Raw genomic sequence first — 27,621 nt, forward strand, 5'->3', positions numbered from 1 at the left:
AGCCGCAAATTCATCCTTATATAGACATGAACAGGAGAGAGACAGAGCAGAATATACTCAGAGGGGGGAAAAATGAAAGCTAGACTTGGTGTCTGCACCTATGCCACACATCACACACAGACCAAAAAACTAAAGGAGTTTAGCGTGAAATTATGGGCAACTTGACAAAGAGAAGTTCCCAGTGTGTTTTTGTTGATGCTATATTTTTGTGAACCAGGCAGGACAGCTGTAGACAATCTCCCCAGATTGTTCCTCTAACTGTTTCACAGGCATACTTTTTGTAAAGCCTCTAACGTGGATCAGTTCCCACAACTTGTCTGACCACGGTGACGCTGAGCCAGGGACCCTGGAGTCCCAGCAACTCACTAACTACTGCAGCTGCAGGTTTGCCAATTCTGCCATTCACCGGTGTAAGGTGGAGATTTTGCCTTGAAGAGACTTACTTGTATTCTGTAGTGTTTGAAATTTTTCTAGTGCCAGGGATCTCTTCTCCATTCTTCACCCAGTAGCTGGAAGAAAGGGGGCTGGGACTCGTGGTGAGGTTGCACTGCAATGTGACGGCCGAGCCATACAGATGGATGGTTACATCCTCGCTGGCATTGATCCTTGGCTCTGGAAAAAAAGGGACACATTAAATAGCAACAAATCTTCACTGGCAAGTATGCCACACTAGTCTAAAATGCAAAGGGCAACAGGGAAGGGGAAAAAGACTACACAGGGAGTGTCACTGCACTAATTCGGGAGACATCAAGAAAGTCACAATAAAACAACTGACTACTAGCGAAGGCAACACCTTACGGATCAGCTCCCCTGTGTGGGAAAAAGAGAATTCATTATTTCAGATTTTTATGTTTAACGTTACTACAGATGTCAGTGCAACATGACTAATCATTTCTACACGTGGCTGAACATAAAATGGATAATAAAATGGATAAATGTTTGTCCTGCGACTATACATAAGAAATCAGCTCTCTCTTTGGAAGCAACTTCTGCCTGGCAATTACTTGTTCCCTCTACCTACTCTGAGGATTGAAACAAACCCATTTTCTGTGCATAAAAGCCCTCAAAGTCAGTCTTCTGAATAATGTTTCTGGACTAGCTCCTGCAAAGAGACTGATGTTACCTAAGATACCCTGTCTTCACCTGGCCATTTTTCCAGGCAAGACATGGTTTTGTGCTAGCAGAGCAATGCTCCTACAGCAATTTCACCAGTACCTGGAATTAGAGCAAACCCCGCTGTAAGGCACAAGTCTGATGAAGGATTGCTGAAAGCTGTCCTTAATGCTTAAAATTAAAAAAAAAAAAATAATAGGAATATACACTGTTAAAATGAGTCAAGTTTCTAAAGTAACCTGAACCACAAACATTTAGGAAGGGAAAAAAAAATACGTGAGCCTCATGACCTAAACAGACCAAAGGAGTTGGATACTTTGCTGGCTGAGCGAGGACTGAAAGCGGGCTGTTTTCATGGCAGTCTTACCTGGCACCGTCACACTGACATGATTTAGGGGAAAGCATTTCCAAAGCAATCAACTTCATACTAGGGCACTGCCCTTTTTTCTTCAAATTGAGCAATTATTCCCTAACAAATAATGGGGGGGTGACTTTTTTTTTAGAATGACTGGAGACAGGTTTCCTACTAAACTTGGCAAAAAACCTTTTCAGTTGAAGATCTCAGGGATCATAGCTGGTTTTAGGCATTCTGTTAAGAACAAGACTTAAAGGATGACAGATCTTACAGGAAATGTATAAATTTTTATGAATTCTTGCCATTAGACTTCTGAAAAGCCCTTAATTTCACATGGAGTACAGTGAGCTGATACTAGGGGTCACTGCTCCAGGAGTAAATGCGTGTCCTCTGACTTCAATTTATTTATTTCCTTACTTTAAAGGGCAAAATGACTTCCAAAGCTGCAGCTCTCGCCTCCGCTCATTTCAGCGGCCACACTGCCCCAGCACCAACCTCTCTGAATGCAGGAGCCCCCTCCTCTGCAGGCAGCTCAACAGCAAAGTTCAAGAGGGTGAGGAAACTGGTCAGTAACGAATGACTTGGTGATTTTTGCAAGTCAGCAAAGGATTTTTAATCCTGGAAGGTTTTTTTATGCCTTGTCATGTTATTTGGAATGCAAATTTAGTCATACGCATGCAGTCTTCTGGATATTCATCTGCAAAGCACTTGGAAAACAAATTAAACGGAATGAGCAGTGGAAAATACAGTCCTGTCAAAAACACTGCATTTTTCATCGCATAAAGCATTCATTTCTCCAATACTACAGTACTTAGATTATTGCCCAGAAAGGCAGAGAGGTAAAATATCTACCTACTAATAACTTGACACAGCCCTCTGGGACTCCAGTCTATCCTTTTCTCCTTTCCTCAGCAGGCAAGCTACAGAACTTCTTTTCACAGCTATTTAAAATGAGGACTATCACTGAACTGCAGAAAAACTCACAGATACTGTAGAAATAAGCTTTTTTTTTTCCTGATGTTTCTCAGATACCTCACCATTATCAACTGCATTTCTGCCTCATGATAGTCCCGCTGGGAATTTTATCTGTGCAAGGAGCTGTTTGGGTCCTACAGGGTACAAAGTTGTTTGATTACTTTTCCCATGGCCAACAAAAAGTGTGCGTGCCTTCTGAGAAAGCCACTACCAGGGCTTCGGAGAGCTTTTTAGGAATGTGTTTAAAACACTAACTCAGTGTTTGAATATTGATATAGAGGGAAAAAAACTGCTAGAATTCACTGCTCATGCTGGGGTTTGTTTTAAATGTTTTGCTTTGATTATGAAAGCGGTGTCCTCCAAGTTTTCAGTCCCTGCTAACCTACGGTGTCCAAAAATATTTACAGTTGTCTCAGGCCTGCTTTGCTGGGGCCTTTTGTGCCTGACTTGTAACCTCTTCAAGCTTGCGATGTGGCTGGAGATGACTGCAGCCTCGTTTACATCTTTTCCCTGCACCTATGTTACTTTAATTGGTAATAATTAAACGCAGTGAGGCAATTCCAGTCTGACTGAGTTCCAAGATGAACTGCATGCAGAGAACTACTGGGATCGTAACGTCCAGACAGGGATGTCCTACTGAAAGAGAAAGGCACAAGAGGCTTTTCACACACCACTTGCACTGTCCGTTTCATGAAGGAGCAGGTTTTTACATGAAGACATCCATAAGCGATATTCGTTATCCAAACCAGTAACAAGCTTGAAGCCAGAGGTAGTTCTTGGGTGCTAATGTTTAAAAACCAAGTTGCACTCAAGCTCTCTGCGTTCTGGTTTTGGCATTGGACACCAGCTGTGATTTATATGACAGTGGGAAGAGAGAGGTTCTGCTCTTTGGATCCAGCTGGCGTTCCCTTTCCATGATGCTGACAACGCACGACCGACACACGAGGCCAGCAGCAACGCAGCCACCATCAGCTGGAAATACCAGCACTGTTCAGACAGAGAACTCCGGCTTCAAAGACAAATCGTGTTTGCACACAATTAAGCTGCCAAGAGATTTTGGGCAGTGGCAGAGGTCCACATCCTCAAGGGCAACTCAGAAGTCTGCTCTTCTCTCCATTTCCAGCACAGCCATGCAGGAGCTTGGTGTCCAAGAGCTGTTTCCCAACACCAGCAGGTCGGATCTCCTGACACAGCCAACATTTCGGAGTAAAAGCATTCAAGTATTCAGTTCAACGCTTTCTCCCACACGTAAGTGTGAATAAAACACAAAACTGGAATAATCAGCCTGGTCACGAGGCACTTAGCAATGAAGTCACAGCACAGGCTCCAGAATTAGCAGCACCAGATGCGACGAGTGATGGTAGCTGGGGAGGAAGATGAGCAGTTAGGCTTCAGTCCCCAGAGCAGGGAGTTTCAATGGCCTGAGAGAGGAAAAGCCCACTGCCCATACGGAGACATCTGCACAGCAGTTCACTCCCAAATGATGTGATCACCGTCACTGGCTTTTCATACAAGATTTTTCTCCCTCTGTAGGTCACTAGGGCTGACTGGAAGACACCAGGAACTCACCGTGTTCAAGAAAAATGGAAGGTCTGAGTCAGGGGGAATTCAGGAGACGTGACTTCTGCAAGACGAGGTTTTTATACTTTGCCTTAAGGTTGTGCTATTTCCTAAAATTACACAACTTCTGCTATTGGGGGTAATGCAAGCAATCTACAGATCTGAGTCCTCTGGGACATCAACAGATGAAGGAGGGATCGAGCATCAGGACTACAGGCCGAGCAGGTTTGTGCTGAACAACTCAAAGTCACTTCAATTTTCCAGGCACATCTGCATCACTGGGTTCACTGCCCATTCTTCCACATACAGACGTTTCCATTTCCCAAGGCTGGAAATTATTTGCCACCTTAGGACACTGAGAACTCACCAAGCATGCAAGTTCTCCTGCATCTTCATGCAGCAGGCTCACGTTGCAGATTTGAGTCACTCTGCCTATAACTCATTATGTACGTGCTTTATCTCGTTAGCAAACGAGTTCATCATCTTACATGAGATGGAACAGGGTTCTGCCATAGCAGCTCTGATGACAGACTTCCAAACCCATCTGGATCTGGCTTGAAAAGTCAGCAGAATGCAGAAAAGTCTTGATCCAGAATTGCTTTTCATTCCCTATTGTTTCAACCGTATTCTCCGCTTTTGAAAGCTTTCCTGCTGCCAAAAGTTGCATTCTCGGATGAAAGTCATTTAGCTAAAGCCATTATTTCAACATTGGAGAAGGAGGTGGGTTCCCCACCCCCACCCCCTTCACAGGCTGGATTAAGAATAGCTGCATCAGTTCAGTGCTGCTGCATCAGAGAACTCCTGAGGAAACATGCTGCTGGGGAAGGAAAAGCAACACGACTTCACGGAAAAATCTGCACATTAAAGGTCACGCATCACCGAAAGGGAAGGATCTGCACAGCAGCATATATGCAACCAAAATCACGTGAGGAAGGCATTCAGAGGAAATTCCAAGAGAACAGAAGAAAAAAAATAAAAATGGTTAGACCTGGGAAGAACACAAATCAAATATAAAGGCACTGATGGAGAAGCCAGCATTAGGGTGGCTGGAAACCTGCTACAGAGCTACAGGGTAGGGGACAGGCACAAGCTCAACGCGGGGCTGGTTTCCACACACAGCTATGAAACTAACCCAGGGATTTCTCCCAACTCCTTTAATCCTAAGGAGAAGACAGAGGGGTGGCAGACAGGTCAGCACTACGGGAACGGTGTCGGGTTCAAAACAACAGGACAAGGCTGCAGGGGGCTGACGGGGATGAGGGGAAGGCAAGGGGCACTGGGCTGCCTCTAGGAACTACGGTACCACTGCGGCAGGGCGCCGAACTCACTCTGAAGGACGCTTATAGTAGCCTGGGCTCGAATCCACGTTATGGAGGGATTTTGCCTCAAGTCATTCCTCCTGGGGTCGTTGCTGGCCCTGCACTCGTAAGTCCCAGAGTCTTCCAAGGTGAGGCGGGTTATTCTCAGCACGCTCACCCCGTTCGCCCCGTAGGCGGTGTTAATGGTGACCCGGCGCTTCCGCGCGCCATCCCACAGCTGTTTGAAAGACTCAGCCCGGTTGACTTCAGCGTACCACCACTGGATCTCTGGAGTGGGGTTCCCAACCACATCACAGTACAGTTCAAAGGCGTCCCCCGTGAGCTTAGTTTCTGACATGGGCGACTTGACAAACCCGGCTAGAGGGAGGGGCAGCAGAAACGCAGTGACAGACCAGCAGAAAACAAAAAGATCTCATAAAGAATAAAGCAACGAGGTGCAGAAAACAGTTAGAAAAGACATCAGCATCTACAGTAACAGCTGTTAACACCACTTTTGGAGCAGAAGCACACCACGGGGCACTGGCAGGTTGGTAGTTGGAGAGCATTCCCTGCCAGCAACATCATGGGAGGCACGGCTTCAAGCACGAAATGCTCGTCCCCACAGCCCTAGGGTGGTACAAGGGCTCGATCCTACAGGGCTGTGCTCGGGAAGACCCGGGCTGCAGGGCACACTGCTTCAAACCAGCCAGGAGACAACTCCGAGCTGTAAAGCACGCTGGTGGGTGTCAAACCTTTCTCTTGGGTCAGCCTTCCTGCTGACAGGCGGTAAGTGCTCATGGCCAGATGTCTTTCTCTAAAGAGTTGTCTCGTTTTTGTATGACCCATCTACAGGGCGGGGGAAGAAGTGAAAAGGGGAAAAACCCTACACAGCTTGTGGCTGTGAGCTCTGCTTTGACCTTTTTTTCCACCTATTTTGGACATGTGAGGCCTGGATGTCCCCAGGACACTGCTGACCCACTTCCCTGAGGCAGATGGACCACCGGAGCTGTGAGTGCCTCCCACCCTTCCGAGGCAAAGGGAATTTCCCTGGTACACACGTACACAGGCAGGACTGCGTCCTTTAGCTAGGAAGTGCCTTTGGTGCCATCTGTCCCAAGAGACCATACAATTTTTGCCTTTGGAAACAAGACGCCATGCTGTTGACCGTCAGCCCAAGCCATCCTTACTTTGAAGTCCTTCAATACTTACCAGCTTCTGAGCAGCGTTAAGAGCAAGCACACCAAACTGTCCTTCAATCCTGCTTCCAAAGGTCCCTACCGAAAACTGTGTTGCCCTAAAGCTGGTCTCTCCCCCACCGCCTCCCCCGAAAACCCAAAGATTACAACACAGCTGGCCAGACAGATTAGGCAGCAAAACCTGTCAGATTGCTGCGCTGCCCGGGCTGCGGGGCTTTGCAGCACTCAGGAGTGCCGCACAGAACGAGATCGCTTCATCCCTCCCCTCAACACCATGGCTTATTTCCAGGAAGAGGACTGGCAGACAATTCGATGGCACAGCTTTTGGTGCACGCTTATTTAGGAACCATCCCCCGATGGCGCGGCCCTGCCTGAGGAATGACCGCAATAGCTGCAAGAACAAAGGCTCAGAAACCAGACGGATTAACCCCAGAAATCATTTCTGCTATCGGCTCATCGGTGAGGACTCTCTCAGCACTAAAGGCAGCTGAGCTCTGTGCTGGGTAGAAACACTACAGCAAATAACCCACTGCTGCAGGGAGCGAGGAAAAGCTGCTGTGCCCTAATTAGCAGCAGCCACAAACGGGGCGAAGAGCACCGCTGTTGTTTCTGGAGGCTAACAAGGCTCACACTGCTCTCACACAGCTGCTCAGGCTAACAAAGGAGACGGGGTTATGATCCTGCTCTGCTGGACTGTCCCTGTTTCAAGGAGCACTGAAGGCTTTGAATTTCCAAAGAGGCAGAAACCCAACAGCGAGACCGGCGTCTGCTGAATGTGGCTCGCTGGATGCAAAAGGCGATAGCGCACGGCACAGCCTACCTGCCTGCCATCGCTCAGCAGCTCCTTCCCTGAAATTACAGGCTTTTTTCCCCCCCTGCTTGCCTACTGCAATGTGGAAATGCCACTCAGAGCCCAGGAGATGACAGCAGCTCGGGAAGGCTGCTCCCACAGCCTCCTCACCCTGCAGGCTCCTGGCTACCACCAGCAGCAGAGGCGAGCTCCCTGCCACCAAAGGGATCACCAAAGTCAAAGCCCGAGTGACCCAAACCACCAGTAGCTGCACTGCTGCTGGGGCTATGCCGGAGGCACACATAGCATGAAAGAGGACTGTAAATCCTCTTATTACAGGGAGTATCAGCAATTTGGGTAGGACAAGCTGCCAAAAGCTTTCAGTTTTGAATTTGCTTCTGCATTAGCTAAGCTGTTAAGTTCTTGTAACTTGTGCACAAAGCCTAAAAATAATAGAAAGAGATTAAACCGGACAACTGCATCAAAAGGTCCCTTTGGTAAATACTCTCCGGGTTTAAGTTCTAAACCCTAGGCTTCCATCAGTTTCAAATCCCCTTGAAAAACAATGCCTCAGATTATGATAAGTTTCAGTGCAACGCTATCAGGATCTGAAAAACCATGCCAGCAGCTCAGACAACTCCATAATGATGGCAAAGAAAAACGCAAACTGGATTTGTTGGCTCCCCCCACCCCAGCAGGAGGTGAAAGCACTCTTTAAAAGGGTGTTCCAGGTTACGATAGAAATTCTGGGAGGAAACAAATGGGAATGAAGGTGGTAGAAGAGCCTCCATGTGCAGATTAATCAAGACTTAGCATTACAAAGGCCTGGCAGAGCTATTAAAAACTCTGCACAAGAGTCTCAGGTTAATGTTTTGCATTTTCAGTAGTTCAGGAACGGCAGAGGCAATAGATCAAACAGCATCAGTAAGTTAGGCAATGCTTCCAGCTACTGTACATCTGCCAGAGGGCCATTTCTGATTAAAACATCCAGCCAGAAGCTACAGAAAAAGAGCTGAAGCCTGTCAGTACCAAGCCGTCATTAAAAAGGGGGCAAAAAAAGCTAAACATTACACTGAGCGCTTGCTGTAACACAATGGGAGTCTGGAAGCTGAAGCACTCCTGCTTTTTGGCAATTGTCAGGGATTTCCATAATTGTTCAAAACCAAACAGAAAATGACACTGTGCAGATTTCACTGCTTACATAAGAGGCTTTCGGAGCCCAGCAGTTTCCTTACTTGGTCTTCTCCGGAGCGCAGCACTCGCTGCTTTGTTATTATCGTGTTCTGCACAAGCCTGGAAATAGGAGCATCAGCCACATCAGACGAAAAGCTGCACATCAAAATACAGGCAGGTCACGGCAGGGCCACGGCTCTGTTACAGCAATTACACTGCTCGCAGCTGAAAACTGAAAGCTGCTTTGTGAAATTCCCCAAAACTGCAGGAAGCACTGGTGGCAGGAACGATTTCCAGCTTCAGCTCCCCAGTGTCAGCGGACAGATGAACAGCGCTGGGGCCAGCACCCACACCCTAAGATCCTATCAGGCCACGGGAAGCAGAATAGGAGCCCACATTTTAACTGATCTCTTATTCACTGGGGTAGAAATAAGCACCTTTAAATGCTTAGACGAAAGCATTCCTATCAAGTTTCAATAGTTTCAGGTGACAGCTGTGTGTTCTTCCGTCATCAAGTAGTTCTGTTACACAGGGAGTTTTCCTCATTAAAAGAAAAAGGCGTTGTGTTGGGGTTTATTTATTTTTTAATGCCGATTGCTATCAGGCATAAAAGAACAAAACCTATTGTTAAACCTCCCGCCAGGTCTTTACAGAATATTCACAATACTCCAGATTGTAAAAAATAAATAAATAAATAAACACATAATAGTCCAACAGATGTAACAAATCAAGCACTGTTATGCTTTCAACACTTTGTTAAAAATTCATGGTTATCTGTCTGACAGAATGCAGAAGCAGTAGCAATACTCTTAAATTGCTAAGAAAGTGAGGTTTGTTTGTTGCAGATTCACTCTCCCTTACCAATTTTGAAGAGAAAGGGAAGGAAAGCGATGGATTCTAGAACAAGAGAAACAAACTAATGCCTAAACACAATTCTGCCAAAGATGAATGAAACCCAGTGCTCAGCTCTTCACACAGGCAAGATGCGAACATGGTAATGTGTGTTTTAGCAAAGAATTGCTAAGATTCAGAGTTAGGCAAAAGGTATTTTGAAAGACAGGCAAGTGTATTTGAACTGGGAGCAGGGGAGAGCTTGGTGCTGTTCAAAAGGGCAGCCAAAATTGTCCATGTGCAACAATATAAGCACATAAAGGGGACTCCCAGGGCCAGAAAGCTGAAAAAGCTCAACACTGGTCAAACAAAGTTCAGGAGAGGAATAGAAAAGGACACTGAAGATGAGGAGTTTAAATGAGTGTAGAAGCTTAGCCTTAGCACACCTGAGCAGACTTACTTTCATTCATTGATGGAAGACACCTTCCTGATCCATTTTGCTTCTGTTTAGCTCCCTGTTGGCCAAGCTATGGCAAATACACGACCCGCACCTTTACACACCAGCAGTACCCCTCAGCTTGGGGTGGCAGCAGCAACTTTCCACCCACAGCTACTGCCCACACTGACAGGGGCCAGAAAAGAGGCAGCAGCAGCTTACCTATGTAGGGCAAATGTGTGGGAGAAGCAACAAGGCTCCTCTGCTTGCTGCTGTGGTCGTGTCATCGTAGCCCTGAGTTTTGCATAAAGCTGTAACAAACATATTGGAAGCACAGAGAAATACTGAGCTAACTCTGAGCAGCTTCTGAAGCCTGTAGAGGAGCTTGTGCTCTGCTTTGGCTGGAGCCCAAATGCAACAATACTCAAAAGACAAAGCCCAAACAGCTTTAACCAGTATCACAGGGACCAAAGAGCTTCTCAACTTCCTCACCTGCTAGAATGAACGTGCACAAAAGGATCTTTGACAGAGACCAACAGCCAGTATAAGATGTATCAGCAGTGATCCACCAGTCAAAAAATGCAAACCAAAGGTGGTACCTGATGGAAGTCATCCTTCGGTTGCAAAAACGCTCCTGCTATCAATTTAAATAAAAACATGTAAATATCTTTTAAATATCCTAAACTTCCCGCCAGGTTGCAAAAGACTCAACGCCAATGGCACTGGAGAAGCAATGCAGGAGGAATACTAACCTAAATAAATGTCCTAAGAAAGATGTTAAAAATAAAACAAGGGTTTGGCTTGAAGAAGATGCAGATAAATGCTAGCTAAGGAAATGTTAAACCTGCCCCAGCACACAGACAGAATCAGCCAGAACGAAATGAAGCGCAGGTACCACAAAAAGCCCTACTAATGCAGAACAAATGCTAATTTCTCTAGGCGTGTAACTTTTATCTGGCATAACATTAAAGCTGAAAGAAGTGCAAGTCCAAAGAAGACGTGGTCTTAAAACAAAGTCCACAAAGATAAGAGAACAGGAAGGCCACCAAGTTCAGAGCAGGGAACAGGCACAAGAACGTAAAAACGTGGCTGGAACAAAAGGAGTACAAACTACTTCTAAGAACACATCCAGACACGAGAAATACAGCTGCAACAAAGCAATTTTACAACCAGGACAGAGCAGTGCATGTCTCTGCCAGGCAAGACGATGCTCCTCCTGCCTTCATCTTGGGGTCAATTCCACTTAGAAGGAACAAATATAACGTAGTTCAAAACTCAGAAACGAGGAAAGTATTTGCAAAGCTAGTGCAAGAAGCACACCTGATTTCAGGAGGCCCACACCACAGCTCAGACTGTTTCAGGACTGCGCTCTGCAGATTGTCTGCCTTCACCATCCAAACCTCCGTGCGAACAGGCAGGGCTGATGTTTCCTGTCTGTCCTATTACCCTGCCACATGCCCACATTTCACAGCTTCCACAGCTCCCAGGCCTCTCGCACAGGTCTGGCCATTTCATTTCTGCGCCCTGGCTGAGAGCCGTGCCTGCAGTTATACCGATCTCATCGGTCTGGATGATTTACAGGTGTCACCGTAGCAAATACCATCACCTCCTTCACACTGAGGCTCTCCCACCAGAAATAGGCAGTAGGGTCGAAGCTTTCGGTGTCTCCTTGTTAACCTCTTTTCAGATCCATTTCCTAATTGCTGTTCTGAATTAGAGACACTGGTATCTTTTTCCCCAAAAAACAGTCCTCCAGCTTTCCCAAATACCCCGGGCTCTGCACCTGTAAAGAGAAGTGAAGCTTCACAACCACTGGCATACGCTGCAGAGGGACTAGCTAAATCTCTTCATCTTCTGTCCTGGAATGACAAAAAGAACTGCATTTATGAGGATTTAATGGGGGAGAAGGCGATACTGCCAGCTGCAAACACAAACGTGCTTCCGAAATGCTGTGTTGGTATCGTCTCCTTCCAAGGAAACCTGCTCCTGACACCAGGGCTCATGGCATGGTTGCAGCACCAGGGAACACCTGGATTTCAGCTTCAGGAAGTGGAACAAACTAATTAAAATACCAAATTTCAGCTCTTGAGAAGAAGGTGCTCCTCAGATGGCTTTGCCCTGCCCTCCAGTTAGGCTATTTTCACCTTTCTTACAGGGCAAGTCTCACTTGTATGAGGATATCAAGGAAAGCTGCACCAGCAGTCACCCTGCTCTCCCCACCTTCCCACCGTGCCCATCACCTGGGCTTTGAAAGCCTGAGACCAACTACCTGCTATTTAACTGCGACTTTGCCTAATTAACACCTTCTTCTTCACTGAAAGGTGTTAATTATGTGATAATATCTTTTTTTTTCCTCAAGTGGGAGAAAGACCACAGTCACTTCGACAAAGTACTGCATTTTTATTTCAGGTAGAAGGAAAAAAAAAGACAGCCTAATTAACGTTGAGTGTCTTGCCAATTCTGACCTTTACTAAAACAAAGGATTTGAAATTAAGTTAAATCCGTACCAAAAGAGTGATAGCCAAAACGCCAGCTGGAGCAGAAGGCTGTAAACACTTCAATTCCATGGAAAGCACTGAAACATCCTGCCTGTTTTCACCTATCAGCTAGCAGGTTTAATGCTTTCCCACTCGTTTATCACTCGAGAACATGGCTTTTAATCAGCTCTCTGATAAGAGATGGGCTGGGCTTTACATCACGTCGCTGATAAAGAGATGGGTTTAATTTTTCCAGCACACTTGCTGCTCTCTGCAGCCACCCAAGTATGAGTCAGCGGCTGCCCTAGAGCGTACCTTGTGCAACCAATTGCCAGAGCCTCCCAGATTTCAGTACGTTAGCTGGTGGAGTGGATGCTGGGCACTACTTTTCTTGGTCTGCTTTGCCCTGTTCTTCAGCCAGCTGCAGAAGCACGAGGAGGCATCTCATCTTGCAGCTTTACAGAGGTGAGGGTAGGTTCTGACTTGCTACGGAGGAAAGCACTACCCAGAGAGCACCGTGCAAAATGCACGAGCCCCTGCTGGAGCGCTGCCTCCCTTGCACGGAGAGGGAAACCTGAGGATTACTTCAGCCAAGCCCGCAGACAGGAGGATTAACGTTTTCTGGACCCAGACCAACATTCCTCATTTCTCCGCGCATTACAAAGTCTTGCCCGGTTTGACGTGCAAAAAAAGATTTAGGGAGAAACTAATTCCATTTGGTTGCTGAAGCAACATTCAGGGAGCCTTTAAGTAAATGGTTCAGAGCCATCTCTACCGTGAGGCCATCCTGGGAATACGTCCCACATAGAAAGAAACTGCTCAGTGCTGACCTGCTCCGAGGTTATAAATCAGGGAACGCAGCCTGGAGAGGAGTTCTGAAGGTCCTCTGCTCCAACAGCCCCTCCCAAGAGGAAAAAACCACTCAGATCAGGGCAAGGAGCTCAAGCTGCCCATTCACCTTCCCCCACACATTCCCCCAGTGGATGTTTTTATTTAAGAGCTTCCTCGGAATAATCGAGCAATGCTTAGCTTTACACCACAAACAGCTCTGACTGTAAATAATACTTAATCACCTTTACTGGGCAAAAAACACTCACATAATTCAATGAAATACATGGTTCATAGGAGATCACTGGGCAGAAACGACACTGACATGTAGGAGTCGTGTCTGTGCGCCCTCAGTTTCTGGAAGCTACCCTAAAAGCCCTAAACATATTCCCTCCAGACTCAACCCTTCTCCAGGCACCTTGCCCACACTCATACATTTCATGAGGTGTGCACAGTGCTTCCAGTCTACTTCTGCAGCAACCCCATGCTCATACATTTGATACCACAAGATGGGAGAAATGTAAACAGATTCGAGTCTGGAATATTTGGCAAGAGAGGAATAGTCCAACCAAGAAATTAAGAACTACTCCCTCGTTTTGGCTCCATGTTGATGTCAGCCTCCTGCCTAGCGTCACATTCTGAAGCATGGCAGTTTGCGGATCTTTTTCCCGGTTTCTCAGATGGAAACAACAAAGTTCCTCTCGTTCTCTTGTGCTATGTAAGAGCGTGGTTTAAAGAACCGACTGGAACATTGGCCTAGGTGCTGACAAACAACTGGGAAACTTGATGTTTCCCTTAGCTACTGGAACAGTGAGGGAGCAAAAGAACCTGACAGAACCCCCTTTACATATGAAACAAACCTTGATGTCAAATTTTAGTCGCAAACTTGGCTATAGGAATCTGTGTTACACATCCCGATTTCTCTGCAAAGGGCTCAGAAGTGCTGATAAGGAACGTGGTGTGTTACACGTACACCAGACTGAGATGGCACACGAGCAGACGTGTGCAGGAAAGATGCTATTTTTTACACAGCCACGTCCCTGAAGTGCATTCAGAAGTCCCTATCATAGCCCATTTTCTGCTGAGTACAAGCTCTATTTTCAGTTTATAACTTTGTCCTGAGAGAAGTCTGCTTTGTGTTTTAAACCCAATTGCTTAGAGGCACCGAACAAGTGTCATCTAGCAAGCTCCAAGCGTCTGCCCTGCGAGTTCATCTACTAGAGCAATTCTCTCCGCTTTGGACATCCTGGTTGGAGATGGGTATAGTACTGCAGACACTAACTGCCACTGCAGATGTGATATTAAAGCCTTCTCTTCTGTAGGAAGTAAAGACAATCTCTCATTTCCTTGTATCACTAAACAAACAAACAATAGTTATCAGCATGGTGCATGCGTTAACTTGCCTGTGGAACAGCACCCAGAGCAACAGCAAGTTCATCCATTTGTTCAGTGCCTTCAAAAGCACATTTCTTTGTATTTCAAAAAAAAGTTACAGGGCAGCAGTCATGAACTGCTCTTAGCAGTCTCCAGAGCAGCTGCATGCACCACAAGAGGCATGGCAGAAGGCAACGGACAAATCCTAAACAAATCCTATGTAGCTAGGCAGCATTTCAACCACATGCTTAAGTAAAACACCTCTGGTTAGCTTCATTTGGCGGCTTGCCTAGACCAGCCCCTCGTACAACAGCAATTAAACAAGGGTGGATGACGAAGCCATTCCAGGAAAATGGCAAGCCACCCCTCAGCGAGGACACACACCTCAGTTCAGGGCAGCACCAGCGGAATGCAACCCACTTTTAGTACCGGAGTTTTAAAATCCCAGAGAGCTCTGCCATCGCCAGCTTCCCGCAGGCTGCACGGGCTGCTAACTGCTCCCCAGGGCTGCCAACAGCCCCCGGGCTCTGCTCGAGGACTGCTGCAAGTCAGGAGACTCCTGTGTGCTGCAGGGATGAGGGACTGAGGCAGGCATGTAAGTGGGAAGCAAGTTTACCAAGCAAGTGTTCACCTTCCTCCCGAGGCGATGCAGGAGCAGGATGTGGAGCCAGAGCTCCTGACAGCCGGGGAGCTGTGGCCGGTGCTGCTTTTGCATGCATTTAAATTCCTCTTGGCTCAGAAGGGTGCACGCTGGCAGGAAGCTGGTTCAAGCCTGATGTGGTTCAACACATCAAGAAGCATTGACCACGGCAGATTTCCTTCCAGAGCGAGTTTGTGGACTAGTTTCTCACGGGTTTTTCAAAGATTAAGCTTGCATCATCCTCTGCAGAGGAAGGCATTATTCTTCATTTTTTTTCCATTTATGCCTCTCCCTGACACAAGTTAGGGACAAAAGACTTACAATCATCCATGCAGGGGAAAAATAAGCCAGTCTTTGATAGCATTAACTCTTTTTTTTTAGGTCACTACAGAAATACTTCTGTTACAGCTGAGGAATGTACAAGAATTTCCCTAGAACACGATGGCATTGCTCCTGTCTATTGCCAAAAATACTTGTTAACAACCAGGAACGCACTCCTTGGAGTAGAAGGGAAGGGTCTCCGCTTCACAAGACAGAAAAGCAGAGCTCCCGACAGCTCTGCTTCAGCAGTCTTAAAGGAGACAGAAATTTCAATGTGTCCAGTGTTCACACAAACGCAGCAACTGAAGCCTGCACGCTCAAGCTCTCAAAAATATTTTAAGACAAGCAGATCTGCATCCTAAAGATACGGAAATCTCTGTGAGATGGTGGTACAGATGACAAAAAAAATGTCGCATTCAGATTAGTTATTTCAAGTCCACAGACTATTCCATTAGTAAGGTGAAGGTTTGAAGTATTTTCAGTCTTGCTTTGACCTTTCCTGATCCAACAACCGCATTTGAAAGGAAAGTGATTGCATTTCTCTCTGGCAGAGAAGCACACACTGAATGGCAAACCTGTTTTTTTCCCCTTTTAGACATGCTGCAGAATGAGCTGCTGTCTCATCTGCAAGGAAGAAAACACTCCGACTTTTAAAGAAATGCCCTTTGCAGAACTGTTGGCTTATGTAACAGGTCACACAATCCGAGGCAGAGCTGAGAATAAGCCATTCAGGAAAAAAGAAAAAAACCCACTGCGTGCCCAAGAAATGCTATCAGCAAAAGGAACAACACATTTTGAAATGCAAAGCAGAGTTCAGAGAGCAAGAGCTGCCTCAGAACAATGTGTAAGGTGCTGCCCCTGCTCCAGGAGCTGGGGTTGGAGAAGGGATGCTCTACTTACTGCAAAGCTCATGCTCCCCACAGCCAGAGAGCAGTTCTGTCTGTTGGCTGCTAACTTCAGGGCCATGCACCTGCAGCGGGTCATGCTGCAATCTCCCTGCTCAGCCTGCTCTCCAGGACACCACAACGCTCTTCTAGTTATGGGGATGAGGAAGGAAATGCATTAGAAAGTACAGAGGATGCCACAATTTGTTTGCCAAATTGATGTTCCTTGGCAAATTTTGAGAAGCTCATCCCTAAGGTGCATTTCTGAAAGTTTCTCTCCCCCCCAAGGCATTTCTCCAGCACAGTTCAGCTTCTCCCTGTTTTGGCAGGCCTGGTGCTCCACTAACACGCCCCTGACCACAGCAAGGCTTTGCTAACTCAAACAGCCCTACCAGGCTGTCTACCACCACTCGTGGCTCGTATGTAGGACATGCCAGTAGAAATAGCTTTGCCCTTCCCACTGCTTCGTGCCAGCACATGCAGCTGCACTGGGGCTGCGTCACAAATCGGATCCTTCCTAGGACCGGGGGTTTGATCTCACACGGCCTACTGACACTGCTTAGATTATGGGTACAGAAATAAACTTCTGAGGGCAGCTCCTCCGCAGCAGCAAACATCACTATTTAGGAGCTGAAATTCAAGTTGAGCATGAGCCAAGGTTAATGTGAGCCTCGCTGGCGATGCCCCACGCCGTGCCTCCTAATCCCCCCGCAGAAATCACCTTCCTGCAGCCCAAGGCTCCCTCCCAGCACACTCAGCTACTGAGATCTGCTCCCCACGCCTCACAAGGGATGTGCAGGAAGGTGACTAACCCCCAGACACATCAGGCATGGATAAAAGGATCCTGCATGGAGCTGCTGGGTTTTCCATAGCCTGTCTTCCAGCTTAGAAGCAGGAGGAATAAAGGGAGCCGACACAAAATACTGCCAGAAACCTGTTCTTTGTTCAGGATAAGGGAAAAAATTTACAGAATAACATTGTGTTACCTGTACTAATTATAGGTTTTTGTTTGTTTTCATCTGTATCTGCTTGAAGGCTTCTGCAAAAACCTAAGAAATGAAACCCTGCAACAGTTCAGCAAGTATTTAAAGATTAAATGGAAAACTCTTCTGTTTGAACTCAGCCAAAGTACCAGCACATCACTGACACTATGCATTACGCAGACATGCCTTGATGGGAATAAAAATTAGAAGCTGGGAAATCAAGGATTTAAGGTGACTTCACCCTAAAAGCAATAAGATGAAAGAAAAGAGCACTCCACAGAAGTCAGGGGCGAGATCTCTCGTGCCTGAGCTGTCCAAAGAGCTCAAGTGCAGCCTACTCAAGGTACGCAGGATCCAAACTTAGCTCAGATTTATTTAAAAAATATTTAACCACATTTTAGAGATTCTGTGGTGGTTGAATATGTGAATGGTGACCTAAACAATTCTGTTGGTTTCTATTTGCAATCCTCTCCCCAAGCTCAAGTGAAGAGATAGTTCTTCATTTGTTTTTATCACAGCATTCCTGAAGAGCTGTGGTAGGTAACACGAGGGCTGCATTAAGCAGTCTCACAGCTCTTGAACCGAAGACCCCATTCAGCTGTGCAGTTATTTTACAAAGACATCTTTTAAATATCTTCCTGGAGGTCAGACAAAAGCACGCACAGTATTTGTCCTGCATTGGGCCCTTCACTGCAGCAGTTATGAGAAGAATGTCAGAACAAGGCAAACGCAGTCCTCATCTGCCGGCTTTCCAGGGTTTGCTGCTGAGGGATCTCCTAAACCAGAGGTGACATTTTCACAGCCATCTCAGGGCAAGTTTACATTTCCCAAAAAAAAATAAAGAACGAAAAACCTTTATTTAGTAATTTTCCATCTCCAAGAGGCTCTGGTTCAGTTCAAAAGAGGACAACAGCGTAGTATTTCTAAAAACCCTTTGGGAAATCTTTTTGTCAGAGAACTGGAGAGCAGCAGCGGACGAAGCATTCGCTTGGTGCTGTGGAAGGAACAGGATAAATCCCTGCCCCGTTAATTTGCTGCCTAGATGAAGCATAAAGGGACAACAACAAAAAAAATGTGATTTTGCTGAAAAATCTGAATGTAGGCCACTGAAACTCAGGCGTTTACTCACTGAATACCAGGAAGCCCCACACCCTTCTGGATCTACTTAAAGCAAGATTTGAGAAGATGAAAGTACAAGAGAAAAGAGCTAAGCAGCACTTCATTCATCCAGCCCCTTCTGCCATTTGTGCCTTGACTGGTATTTATAGCTGCCTAAGAGCTGGTTCTCTCTCTCCTGCCTTTTCTGCTCCTTTCTCACAACAAGTCCTTCCTGGGATTCAGAAATGACTTCCTTCTTCCTCCACGTGGCTCAAGCTGGAGGTCACCACGTCGATCCTGGTAGCACTAAAAATAGGAGCTCCATGAGCTTTGCTTAGCCCTAACTCGTTCTGTTATGTGAGAGCAAGTGAGAGCAAGCTGAGCACCGCATCACTTCCAGCACGGCACTGAAACACCCGTCAATAAAAGTGGAAGTGAATTCCACCTGAAAGCAAATCAGTGGTGTCTTCGTCTCACATCAGGTTCAGCGCCCTGAAGAGACATGAACTGTCCCATCTGCTTCAGCAGGAGAACCTGGCCTTACTTCACACTGCTCCTCCTGCCAAAGATACCAAAAAAAACACAAAGATTTGCACTGCACCCCATCTAAACACAAATAACACAATAGAAGGAAATGCAGAAAGAAGAAAAGTGCTCCTGGAGGGAGATGAAGCCATTTGCACTACTGCCACATGTGCCAACAAGAAAAGCGCTCAGTACAGCACACCCACCCTCGGGTACTCATGTCATCCCAACTGCTTTGCATGAAAAAACAAATTGGCACAAACAGGGAAAAGCTCAAACAGTTCCCCAAGTGCAGGAGTTAGAGGTGACAGAATCCAAAGGTGAAGGCAATCCTGACCTTTATAAAACATATGATGGGAGCCGGTGAGCAAATGAAACAAGCCCAAACGCAGTAGAAGGGAGAAACGTTTTGTGAAATTAGACTTATTTGGGGTAATTCTGAGAACACTGGTGTCAGAGCAGAGACAAACGGACATTCCCAGGCCTACACCAGAGAGGTAAGGCTTGGTGAAGAACCCAGGATAAAACAAACCAAACAGGGCCGATTGGCAGTGCAGGTTTCTAGGTTACAGAAAGCCCCAAGTACCAAACACACCGCGTTTTACAGCAAACCAAAGAGACAATCCATGGATTTCTCTCAGAGCAATCGTACAAACGAAAAGCTCTCTGCTGACACCCACAATGTCCGTTTTTTCAACCAAGAGGCAAAGCCAACCCGTTCACCTGCTCTTTGGAAATACCAGCAGCAAGTCCTCCAGTCCACCTAAGTGCGCTGGGATTGTACCAGGAGGTTCAATTAAGCGCACTCCTTTCTGATGGGATGTGTGCAGAGCAGCCAGTAACACTTCTGCCCACTTTGTCAGACCTTTTTTTTTTTTGTTGTTCCCCAGCACAAAGATGCAAGGGGCTTTGGGGGGAGTCCAGACAAGCCCCAGCTTCCCACTGTACCTAAGGAGCAAAGAGGAGCCCATCCAGGAGACTTCCGAAGACACACGGATGTACAGCCCGGCTCTGAGTCACAAGCCCTCGATGTTCAGCTGCTTCAGGACTCAGAAAAGCTTCCCCGAGGCACCTCTCTTCAACAAAGTGGTAAGCCTCAGCAGAACCCACTGGTTATGCAGCCTGGCAGTCGTTAAAAGGAAGCAGCTTGCTGCAGAGCTTGCTTTACCGTAGGCAAACACCGAACACAACAGCACCTCCAAATTCTGAGCTCCCAGTTTGCAGCCTGGAGTCATTAAGACAACCTATCCCAAGTGGAAATTAAGCTGCCTGCATCAAATCAGGAAGATAAAGTGTCATAGTATGAAGTGTCAGCTGACAATGACCTTGGATGCTTAACGCAACAGAGAGAGGAGGAAACAATATTGAGATTGAGCTCCCTGGGAGGTAACTTGTTCGTACACAGAGGCGAGGGCACCTCAAGCAGGAATTAACAACAAGTAGCAGCACACCAGGGCAATCTTCATTTCTCTTTTAGGGTCTAGACTGTCAGATTCATTTCACATTTTCCTCATGGCAGTCCTTATCTCCAGCATTTCCACTCAAGTCTGTCATTAAGCACCACTTTTGGCATCACAAAGGCAAAAGCTGCTTAACATTGCAAAACTGGGGTGATTTTAACGAGCCTGAAAGTAACAGAGCAGCTGGACTTCAACCTGCAGCCAGCTGAGCATCACTTAATTCTTTTTGAGTTCTGAATGAGTATGATGGGAACTGAAACCCTTCCACACTTCCAAACCGAACCTGCTAAGGTGGATTATTCCAGCTCACCACCACAAAGCTCTCCTAACATAAACCAGGCCAAAAAAATCCCGCAGCAGTCAGTCACTATGGCATCCGCTTGGTTTTTAAAAATACACCCAAGCATGTGTTCCTTCAAACTCCTGCTGAATGCCTTCGCTGGACTATTTCAGTCTGCCTTTGGTTTGCTACGAAGCCTGCTGGGAGCCTACTGCTTTGCTAAAATCATCGTCGAGCTCCCTTTCTAGACATTTAAATACAATTCCCTCTGGTTTTCGCTTCAAATATATTTTGTCAGTTGTGCCAACCTCCCAGAATTAAATCCTTTTCCCCAGGACTTTTTCTCCTATTTGGAGTTCTGGCCTGGCGGCACCTTTTCACAGTGTCCCTTTTCGCATCCGTAACAGTCCTCTCCTTTTCTCCCACCTTCAATATCCACCTTAGAAGATGTTTTTATTTGAGGTGTCCAAGGTACACAAGCTCTAGGGAGAGCCTCTGTGGCCCCTTCATCACCACAGACCAGCACTGATTCAGGTAATGGGGGAAGCAGCTACACCACTCAGCTGCTCTAAGCAACACTTTGGCTTAACGGATTCCTTAATGTCATATTTGAAACTATGGACTCTAAAAGAAGCCTATAGGAATTAGAACACTAAGACTTTTCCCCTTTATTCATACCAGAACAGGGCATCGTTATTTGATTTTCTTCTATAACAAGGGCTCATGATGCAGATGCGTTTAGCCTGGTGCTGCCTGGGACAGTGCTCCTCCTCAGCTGCAAGATTTGATCTTTCAGACACCCCCTTCTATTTTTTTGGTGTATAAAAAGGCTTCCGATCTGATAGCAAAAACCACCCCAGTTTACATGAACACAGTGTTCCCGAGGCAGGTCTGAGATTACATCTGTGTACTGAAGTCCCAAGCACACCTTCAAAAACTGCAGGACAGACATGGTGCCTCTGCCTCCCTCACAAGCAGCTGCAGAACAAAATCCTCAGTGCCCTGCCCCTTTCCAACATCAAAGCCACTAAGGACAAAGGCTGCCCTACCCCATCGCTCCCCAGCAGCTCCATTTGGGGTTGAATTTACCCAGGACCAGAGCCCAGCGTTGACGCTTTGCCCCACGCCTTCCAGCGGCCGAAATACTACGCTGCCATCGCGGTGTCGTTTTCCACCACGTGGAAACGGGAACAGGGGGGAAAAAGAATAAAAATCTCACTCTCAAGAACTTCTAATTCTTAATTATAGCAGACATCTCTGGCTTCTGACAACACATGATGAAGAACCCTTCACGGCTGCAGAAGTTATTGTCTTTTTGCTTGAATGAGTTTGCGTCAGCGCTTAAGTGGTGACTTCAACCACACAGATGACCCAAAAAAGCTTCGAGCTCATCAAGAGGGCATGAATTTTTAAAAGTCTACAGTAGTTATCTTAGTAGGGGATAAATACTCCCAAGACATTCAATCCAGGCTGAAATTATATTTAGATTTAATTAGACCCTCTCACTTACAGCACCAGAAGAAATGGTGCGGTGCAAGGTAGCAGAAAAAAAAAGTTTAACGTAAAGTGAAAATGTATTCCATATCAAGGAAGTGTTGTTTGTTTTTAAAGGAACATAAGTGATGTTTCAGGCCATTATCATGGTTTTAGTAACTAGATATTATTTTCTGACACAGAGCTTTGACAACAGCCGAGGACTGTTGTCCTTTGACTCTTCCCCCCTCCAACTTCACACAAGCCAGTTCCACATTCTAGCACTAACAGGGTAAAAAACCCTGCCAAATCCCTACAATATTACAAAACGCAGCTAAGCAGCTTGTTTTAATTGCACTGACTACACAACGGCCATCCTCAAGCACCTATCAGGCTGTGTAGAGGACACGATCCCAAACCTTCACACCCAGGGGCAGCAGCCCAAGCACAACCGGGTCCCCGAGGAGCTGCCCCCTGCAAGAGCCTCCTAACCAAAAATAAGATGTCTCTGACATAGCTTTGCATGTCAGGTATGTGCTTGTTAATGTGGAACAGTGAACAAGTAGGTGGAAAATGGAATAAATAAGATAAGTGATGGGCAGAGCATCATTTAAGCTGGTCAAACCACAGCAAGCTGATGTAGGGGTGGGTTCCAGAGGACAAAATGGGACTTATGAAAACAGGAAGAAAGGCACCAGGAGTAGGTACAGTGCCATTTAATGAGCACAGCCAAGAACTACTGGGTTCTAGGCAGTCAAAGAGCACGAAGCAGCAGTTGTGCAACCTGACTGACCACTGGGAAGGATCCCACCGTGCTGTAGGGACCCTGTTTGCCCCGTACTGCAAACAGGAGCACCATCTGCAAGAGGCTCCGAGCGATCCTTCCATGCCGCTGAGACTTGGTCCTTTCCCAGCTGGAACCGTGGCCAGGTCCACACGTCACACTCCAGGACACGTGGTCAAAGGAAACCCACAGGAAAGCACCGGGAACAGTCAGGAAAATACAACTTGTGGTGAATGTCCGCAACAATTGACCCCCAGAAGTACAGAAAGCAATCGCTGGTGAGAAGGAAATACCCTGCTCCCTTCTCTAGATTGCACAGGTTTAGGGAATAAGAAGCCTAGGGACAGGAAATCAGGTTTAGGATGGATTTATGGGAGACCTTTCCAGCTAATGGATAAGCAGAAACCGTTTATCTAACTTCCAGTGTTAAGAGGCTCCTCAATGGGAGTTGCAACACTTCCAGCACTCGTTTGAAGGCTGGGCTTTACAACCAGATGAATCACAGGCTGGTATTGTCCTTTACAATGCAAGTTCTTACAATTGCCTCCCCTAAAGTAGTACTTAGAGCTAAAGAAACAGCTCATTGTGAGGGAGAGAATGCACCTCATTCACCACTGCAACCAGCAGTCTTCGTGCAGCATTGTGCTGTGAGGACAGCCAGCATCATTTCAAGTACTTCCAGCAGCTCTCCACTCCTTGACACAATCAAAGCCCTTGTTGAAGTGTACCAGCAGTCGGCATCTCTTCACCCTTCAGAGATCTGCTAGAATTGGATGCAGTTTTCCAGCGTATACATTAGTCACGTTGCTTGTATCTAAGTTTCCTATGCGGGAGTTGTAGGAGGAAGGAGAATAGAGATGGTGGGGAAGGGAACAGAGCTCTGCACACTCTCCTCGCTGCTCAGCCCACACTTGCGCTCCGTAAGCGCTGTACGAAACTGTTCCTTGGTTTTATCTGGGGACCATTAAAATCATGTCAGTGCAAAATGGATGAGAAGCCGCAGTCAGAAATAACACTCACAGTTTTAAAGATGCGACGTTTAAGGATTTTCTCTTGTAGACAAGACACGATTAAGTCTGTTTTAACCATGCTTTGCCAGACCAGATCTTTTAAAAGGAAGAGCTGGCAAATAGCAATTCGGCTCACCTGGTGGGGTCAACTGCAAATTTAACAGGGTCAGCCTGAGCATTGGTAAAAATACAGCCACGCTCCTTTAAAACCAAAGGCTCCAAGGTGAAAGCCCTCATATCCTGAAGCCTTTATTTTTAAAGGAGCAGCTGGAGAAACAAATAGATTGCAAAGGTCAAAAGCCAGCAAGCAGAGAGGGCACAGAATTCATCACCGAAGAGGCGAGTCAAGCATCTTCCCATAAGGAGGACTCTGTTTTCAAGTGATCTTCCAGCAAATACCAGTTGGAAACCACAGGTTTACACAGACCTTCTTGACAGGCTGACTTTTTCCAGCTGTTCCTCCTCATCTCTCCTCTAGGCCCCTGCTCTGTCACTTCATTAAACCACACTTGGGGTGCACGCGACGGGCAGCACCCGAAACGCGACCTCGAGGAACCCGACACGTTTCGCAGAGGAATCCCCAGGAAAAGTTCCCTTTCTGACACACGACTTCTTCTGTGACCTTTAGACGTTTATGCAAGAGCTCTGAAAATAATCCACGCAAACGCCAGAAACCTGCTTCCAGTTTCATAAGCTTAAATCTATAGGCAGTGCTAATTAAAAATGTGCCAAATTGCACTAATTCTAGAAAAACCACTGGCTGTTCTGCAGCGATCCCTGGTCAGCAGCAGCAAAGAGGCTGCTCCCAACGGGCAGGACTCCTTTGTGTATTTTTTAGGGCCATGCGAGTGGTTTCCACCACATGCCATGTGTGTCCTGCAGCTCAACAAGCACTCACTGTTCCTTCTCTGACCCAAACTTGGCCATCCTGTGTGTTGAACAGCCCTTGGCATCACCTCTCGATGCCGCAATGGCTATGGATCAGTAACAGGTAACGAGGTTCTTATCCTCCACATGCCTCACAGCACACCCCTGTCAATATTCAGATTTTTTTTTTCCAGGGAGTTGCCCCTGACAGACTTCCACATCTGCTCAAATCACAGAATTTATAATTTTTCTAATGGCTTACAAGGAGCACACACAACCCAGGGACCAGCCGTACCATTCCCTCACAACAAAGCAAAAAAGAATTGTTTCATTAAGCAGCTCATTGGCCACTATTTGCAGAAAGAAATCAGTTCCTCCATGGCAGGGCCTGACCTCCAAGCTTTAAATTTGTTTCCCTCTGTTACGGCAGCATTCAAATTGGGGACAAAAATTCAGCAGCAGCAGCAATAGAAGTTCCTTTTGCAGAAGGACCTCCACCTCCCACTTGGCTTTCAAGTGCTCCAGTCCTTGCCAAGAAGATTTTCACTCACCTGTGTAAATTCCCACCTCAGCACTGATGCTCCCCCACCCTTTGCTTGCTAGGGCAACCCCAGTTAACCAAACACAAAAGGAGCTTTCAGGACACACCCGGGGTCTGTAGTCTCACCTCAAGGCACAACCAGCTGCCAGCATTTCACACCTTGCTGGCAAACCCAGCACAGAACAGATTCAGGCACAAGACCCACTTTACTCACCACAGGGCAGGAGACCACTCACCTCGCTTCACCTGAACACCACAGAGAATACAACATGGGCGGATTAACCCTGCCAAAATGGTGTTTCAATAGCACAGCTACCTCAAGGAGCAGACAGCATCTCTGCAGCTGAGAACCTTGATGTCCACAAGGCAGCCCAACCTGCTGTATGCTGGGGATCCAGGTCCCCAGCTCCCACTGAACACCAGCAAAATTTGCCCAGAGCCTTTGCGGCTCCTTCGGAAAGGCCCCCACACTGCAGAAAGCCTACAGGCTTCATTCGCACAGCGTGGGTGCCAAAGCTTCTCCTGGGTGGCTTACAGTCAGACATGGAGCTCAGCTCTGCTTTCAGACTGCAAAATCCAAATATATTGAGGCAGTCATTCCGATCTGGGGTCTTTGGGCCCTTATTTCTTAAATCTGCTTGTCTACCACCACAGCCAGATACGTAGAAAGGCCTCAGTGCTTTTTTTTCCTAGAGCAAACAGCCGATGGGGCTGACCCCAGGCTGCAAAGCAAGACCCACCTCAGGAGAAGGAAGCTAGGACAGCACAGTATCTGCAGAGCAGAAAGGATGAGGAGGGGAGGACGGAACAACGCAAACACATCTGGGGGTCGGTGTATTACTGAGGTACGGTTTCATTTGGGGAAGATTTCCCCATTGCACAATAAACCTCCAGCTCAGGAGCCAGGCTCCTTGCCCTTACATTAGCTTCACCACAGGTCTGCACGAGAAGCCTGCCGGCAGCAAGGCAGCGCCAAGGCAGCTCCGGAGCACGCAGAGCCTGACTTACGGCCGCCTCTGGCCTGCGGATCCCCTGGTAAGCTGCACATTTCTCTAAGCTCTGCAGGATCTTCCTCCGAGCGCCGATTTAGGCCAGCCTCTTGGCCCCGCTTCGTTCTGCCACTAATTGCCATGCACTTGGCTGCAAGCTCATCGGGGAGGAGGCATGCCGTGCTAGATTTAGCTCAGACTATCCTATAAGGAACAGAGAAGGGGGTTCTTTTTTTTTTTTTTTCCCCCCTTTTTCCTCCCAGTTGCTAAGGAACTACGACTTTATTGCATTAGAAACCGGCGAGAGCAGCTCGGCAGATGCGGGTTCGGTGGGCGGGAGGCGATGTTCCAGCCCCCCCCAGCACAAATCACCTCAGGAAGCGGCTGGGGGGGAAAGGGACTGAGAGACAGGGGGCCCCCAGCTCCCTCCTCCCCCCTCCCAGAGGCGCCGGAGCCCCCCAAATCCCCTCCAAACCTCCCCTCAGCGCCCCCCCTTTCGCCTCCCGCACCTTTTTGACCCTCGTCCCCCGCCGTAGCCTCCCCCTTAGCAACCGGCGGCCCCATAGCAACGGGGCGGCCCCATAGCAACGCGGCCCCCCCCCTCACCGCCACCGCCACCCCCCCGCCCTTCACCCTCACCGTTCTGCGCGGCGGAGGGCGCCGGCAGCAGGCTGGCCGTGAGCAGCAGCAGGGAGAAGGCGGCGGGGAGCGGCCCGGAGCGGGACATCCTCCTCCTGCTGGTCGGGGCCGGGGGCGAGCGGGAGGCGGCTCCGTCCCCGTCCTTCTCCGCCGACCTCCTACCGCAGCGCCGCCGCCGCCGCCGGCTCTCGCGAGACTTCGGGGCCCCGCCGGGGGCGGGGGAGGCGTGGTCACGTGGGGGGGGGGGGCGGGCGGGAAGGGCGGGAACGCCGCTCTCCCCCCCCCTCCCCTCAGGCGCCATCTTGTGCTGGGCTCGGGGAGGGGGGCGCTGGGTGACAGCGTCTCGAGGATGTGGTCTTGAGGCTGGAATGGGGCTGGGGGAGCCGGCTGGGTGCTGGAGGGGGGTGGGGGGGTGAAGGAAGGTGTCCGAGGCTCGCAGCTGCGAGGTTTGGGTGCTCTCGCAGGGAGTCCTGTCTCCACAGAGCCCCCCCCGCCTCAGGGCTCTGAGGTGAGGAGGGTGAAGTCGCCTCTGCGCCCCGCCAAGCCGCGACCTCGCTTCTGGCCTTCGTTCTCAATAAAAATGCCGGCAGATAGCCGTGGAGGCAGGCTGGGGGCCCTGCTACCCTTCATCGCCCTTGCAAGATCACGATTTTCACAGCCATTATTATCATAGAATCATAGAATATCCTGAGTTGGAAGGGACCCTTAAGGATCATCAAGT

The 27,621-nt window shown here is 47.8% G+C and overlaps 1 protein-coding gene across 2 annotated transcripts in view; it reads right to left on the reverse strand.

Annotated features, from left to right (window-relative positions):
• The window catches only part of NPTN (neuroplastin), a 51,315-nt gene extending 24,099 nt beyond the window's left edge, over positions 1 to 27,216 (reverse strand). For both annotated transcript variants that reach the window (XM_068695232.1, XM_068695231.1), the window contains exons 1-2: positions 26,901 to 27,216; positions 444 to 612 (exon numbers count right to left, since the gene is read on the reverse strand). In XM_068695232.1, coding sequence (XP_068551333.1) covers positions 444 to 612; positions 26,901 to 27,201 — 470 coding nt within the window. In that variant the 5' untranslated portion in view covers positions 27,202 to 27,216. The remainder of the gene's footprint in view (positions 1 to 443; positions 613 to 26,900) is intronic.
• Between the last annotated feature and the right edge of the window lie 405 nt (positions 27,217 to 27,621).

The sequence above is a fragment of the Anas acuta genome, chromosome 12, assembly GCF_963932015.1.
Source record: "Anas acuta chromosome 12, bAnaAcu1.1, whole genome shotgun sequence".
Lineage (NCBI taxonomy): Eukaryota > Metazoa > Chordata > Aves > Anseriformes > Anatidae > Anas > Anas acuta.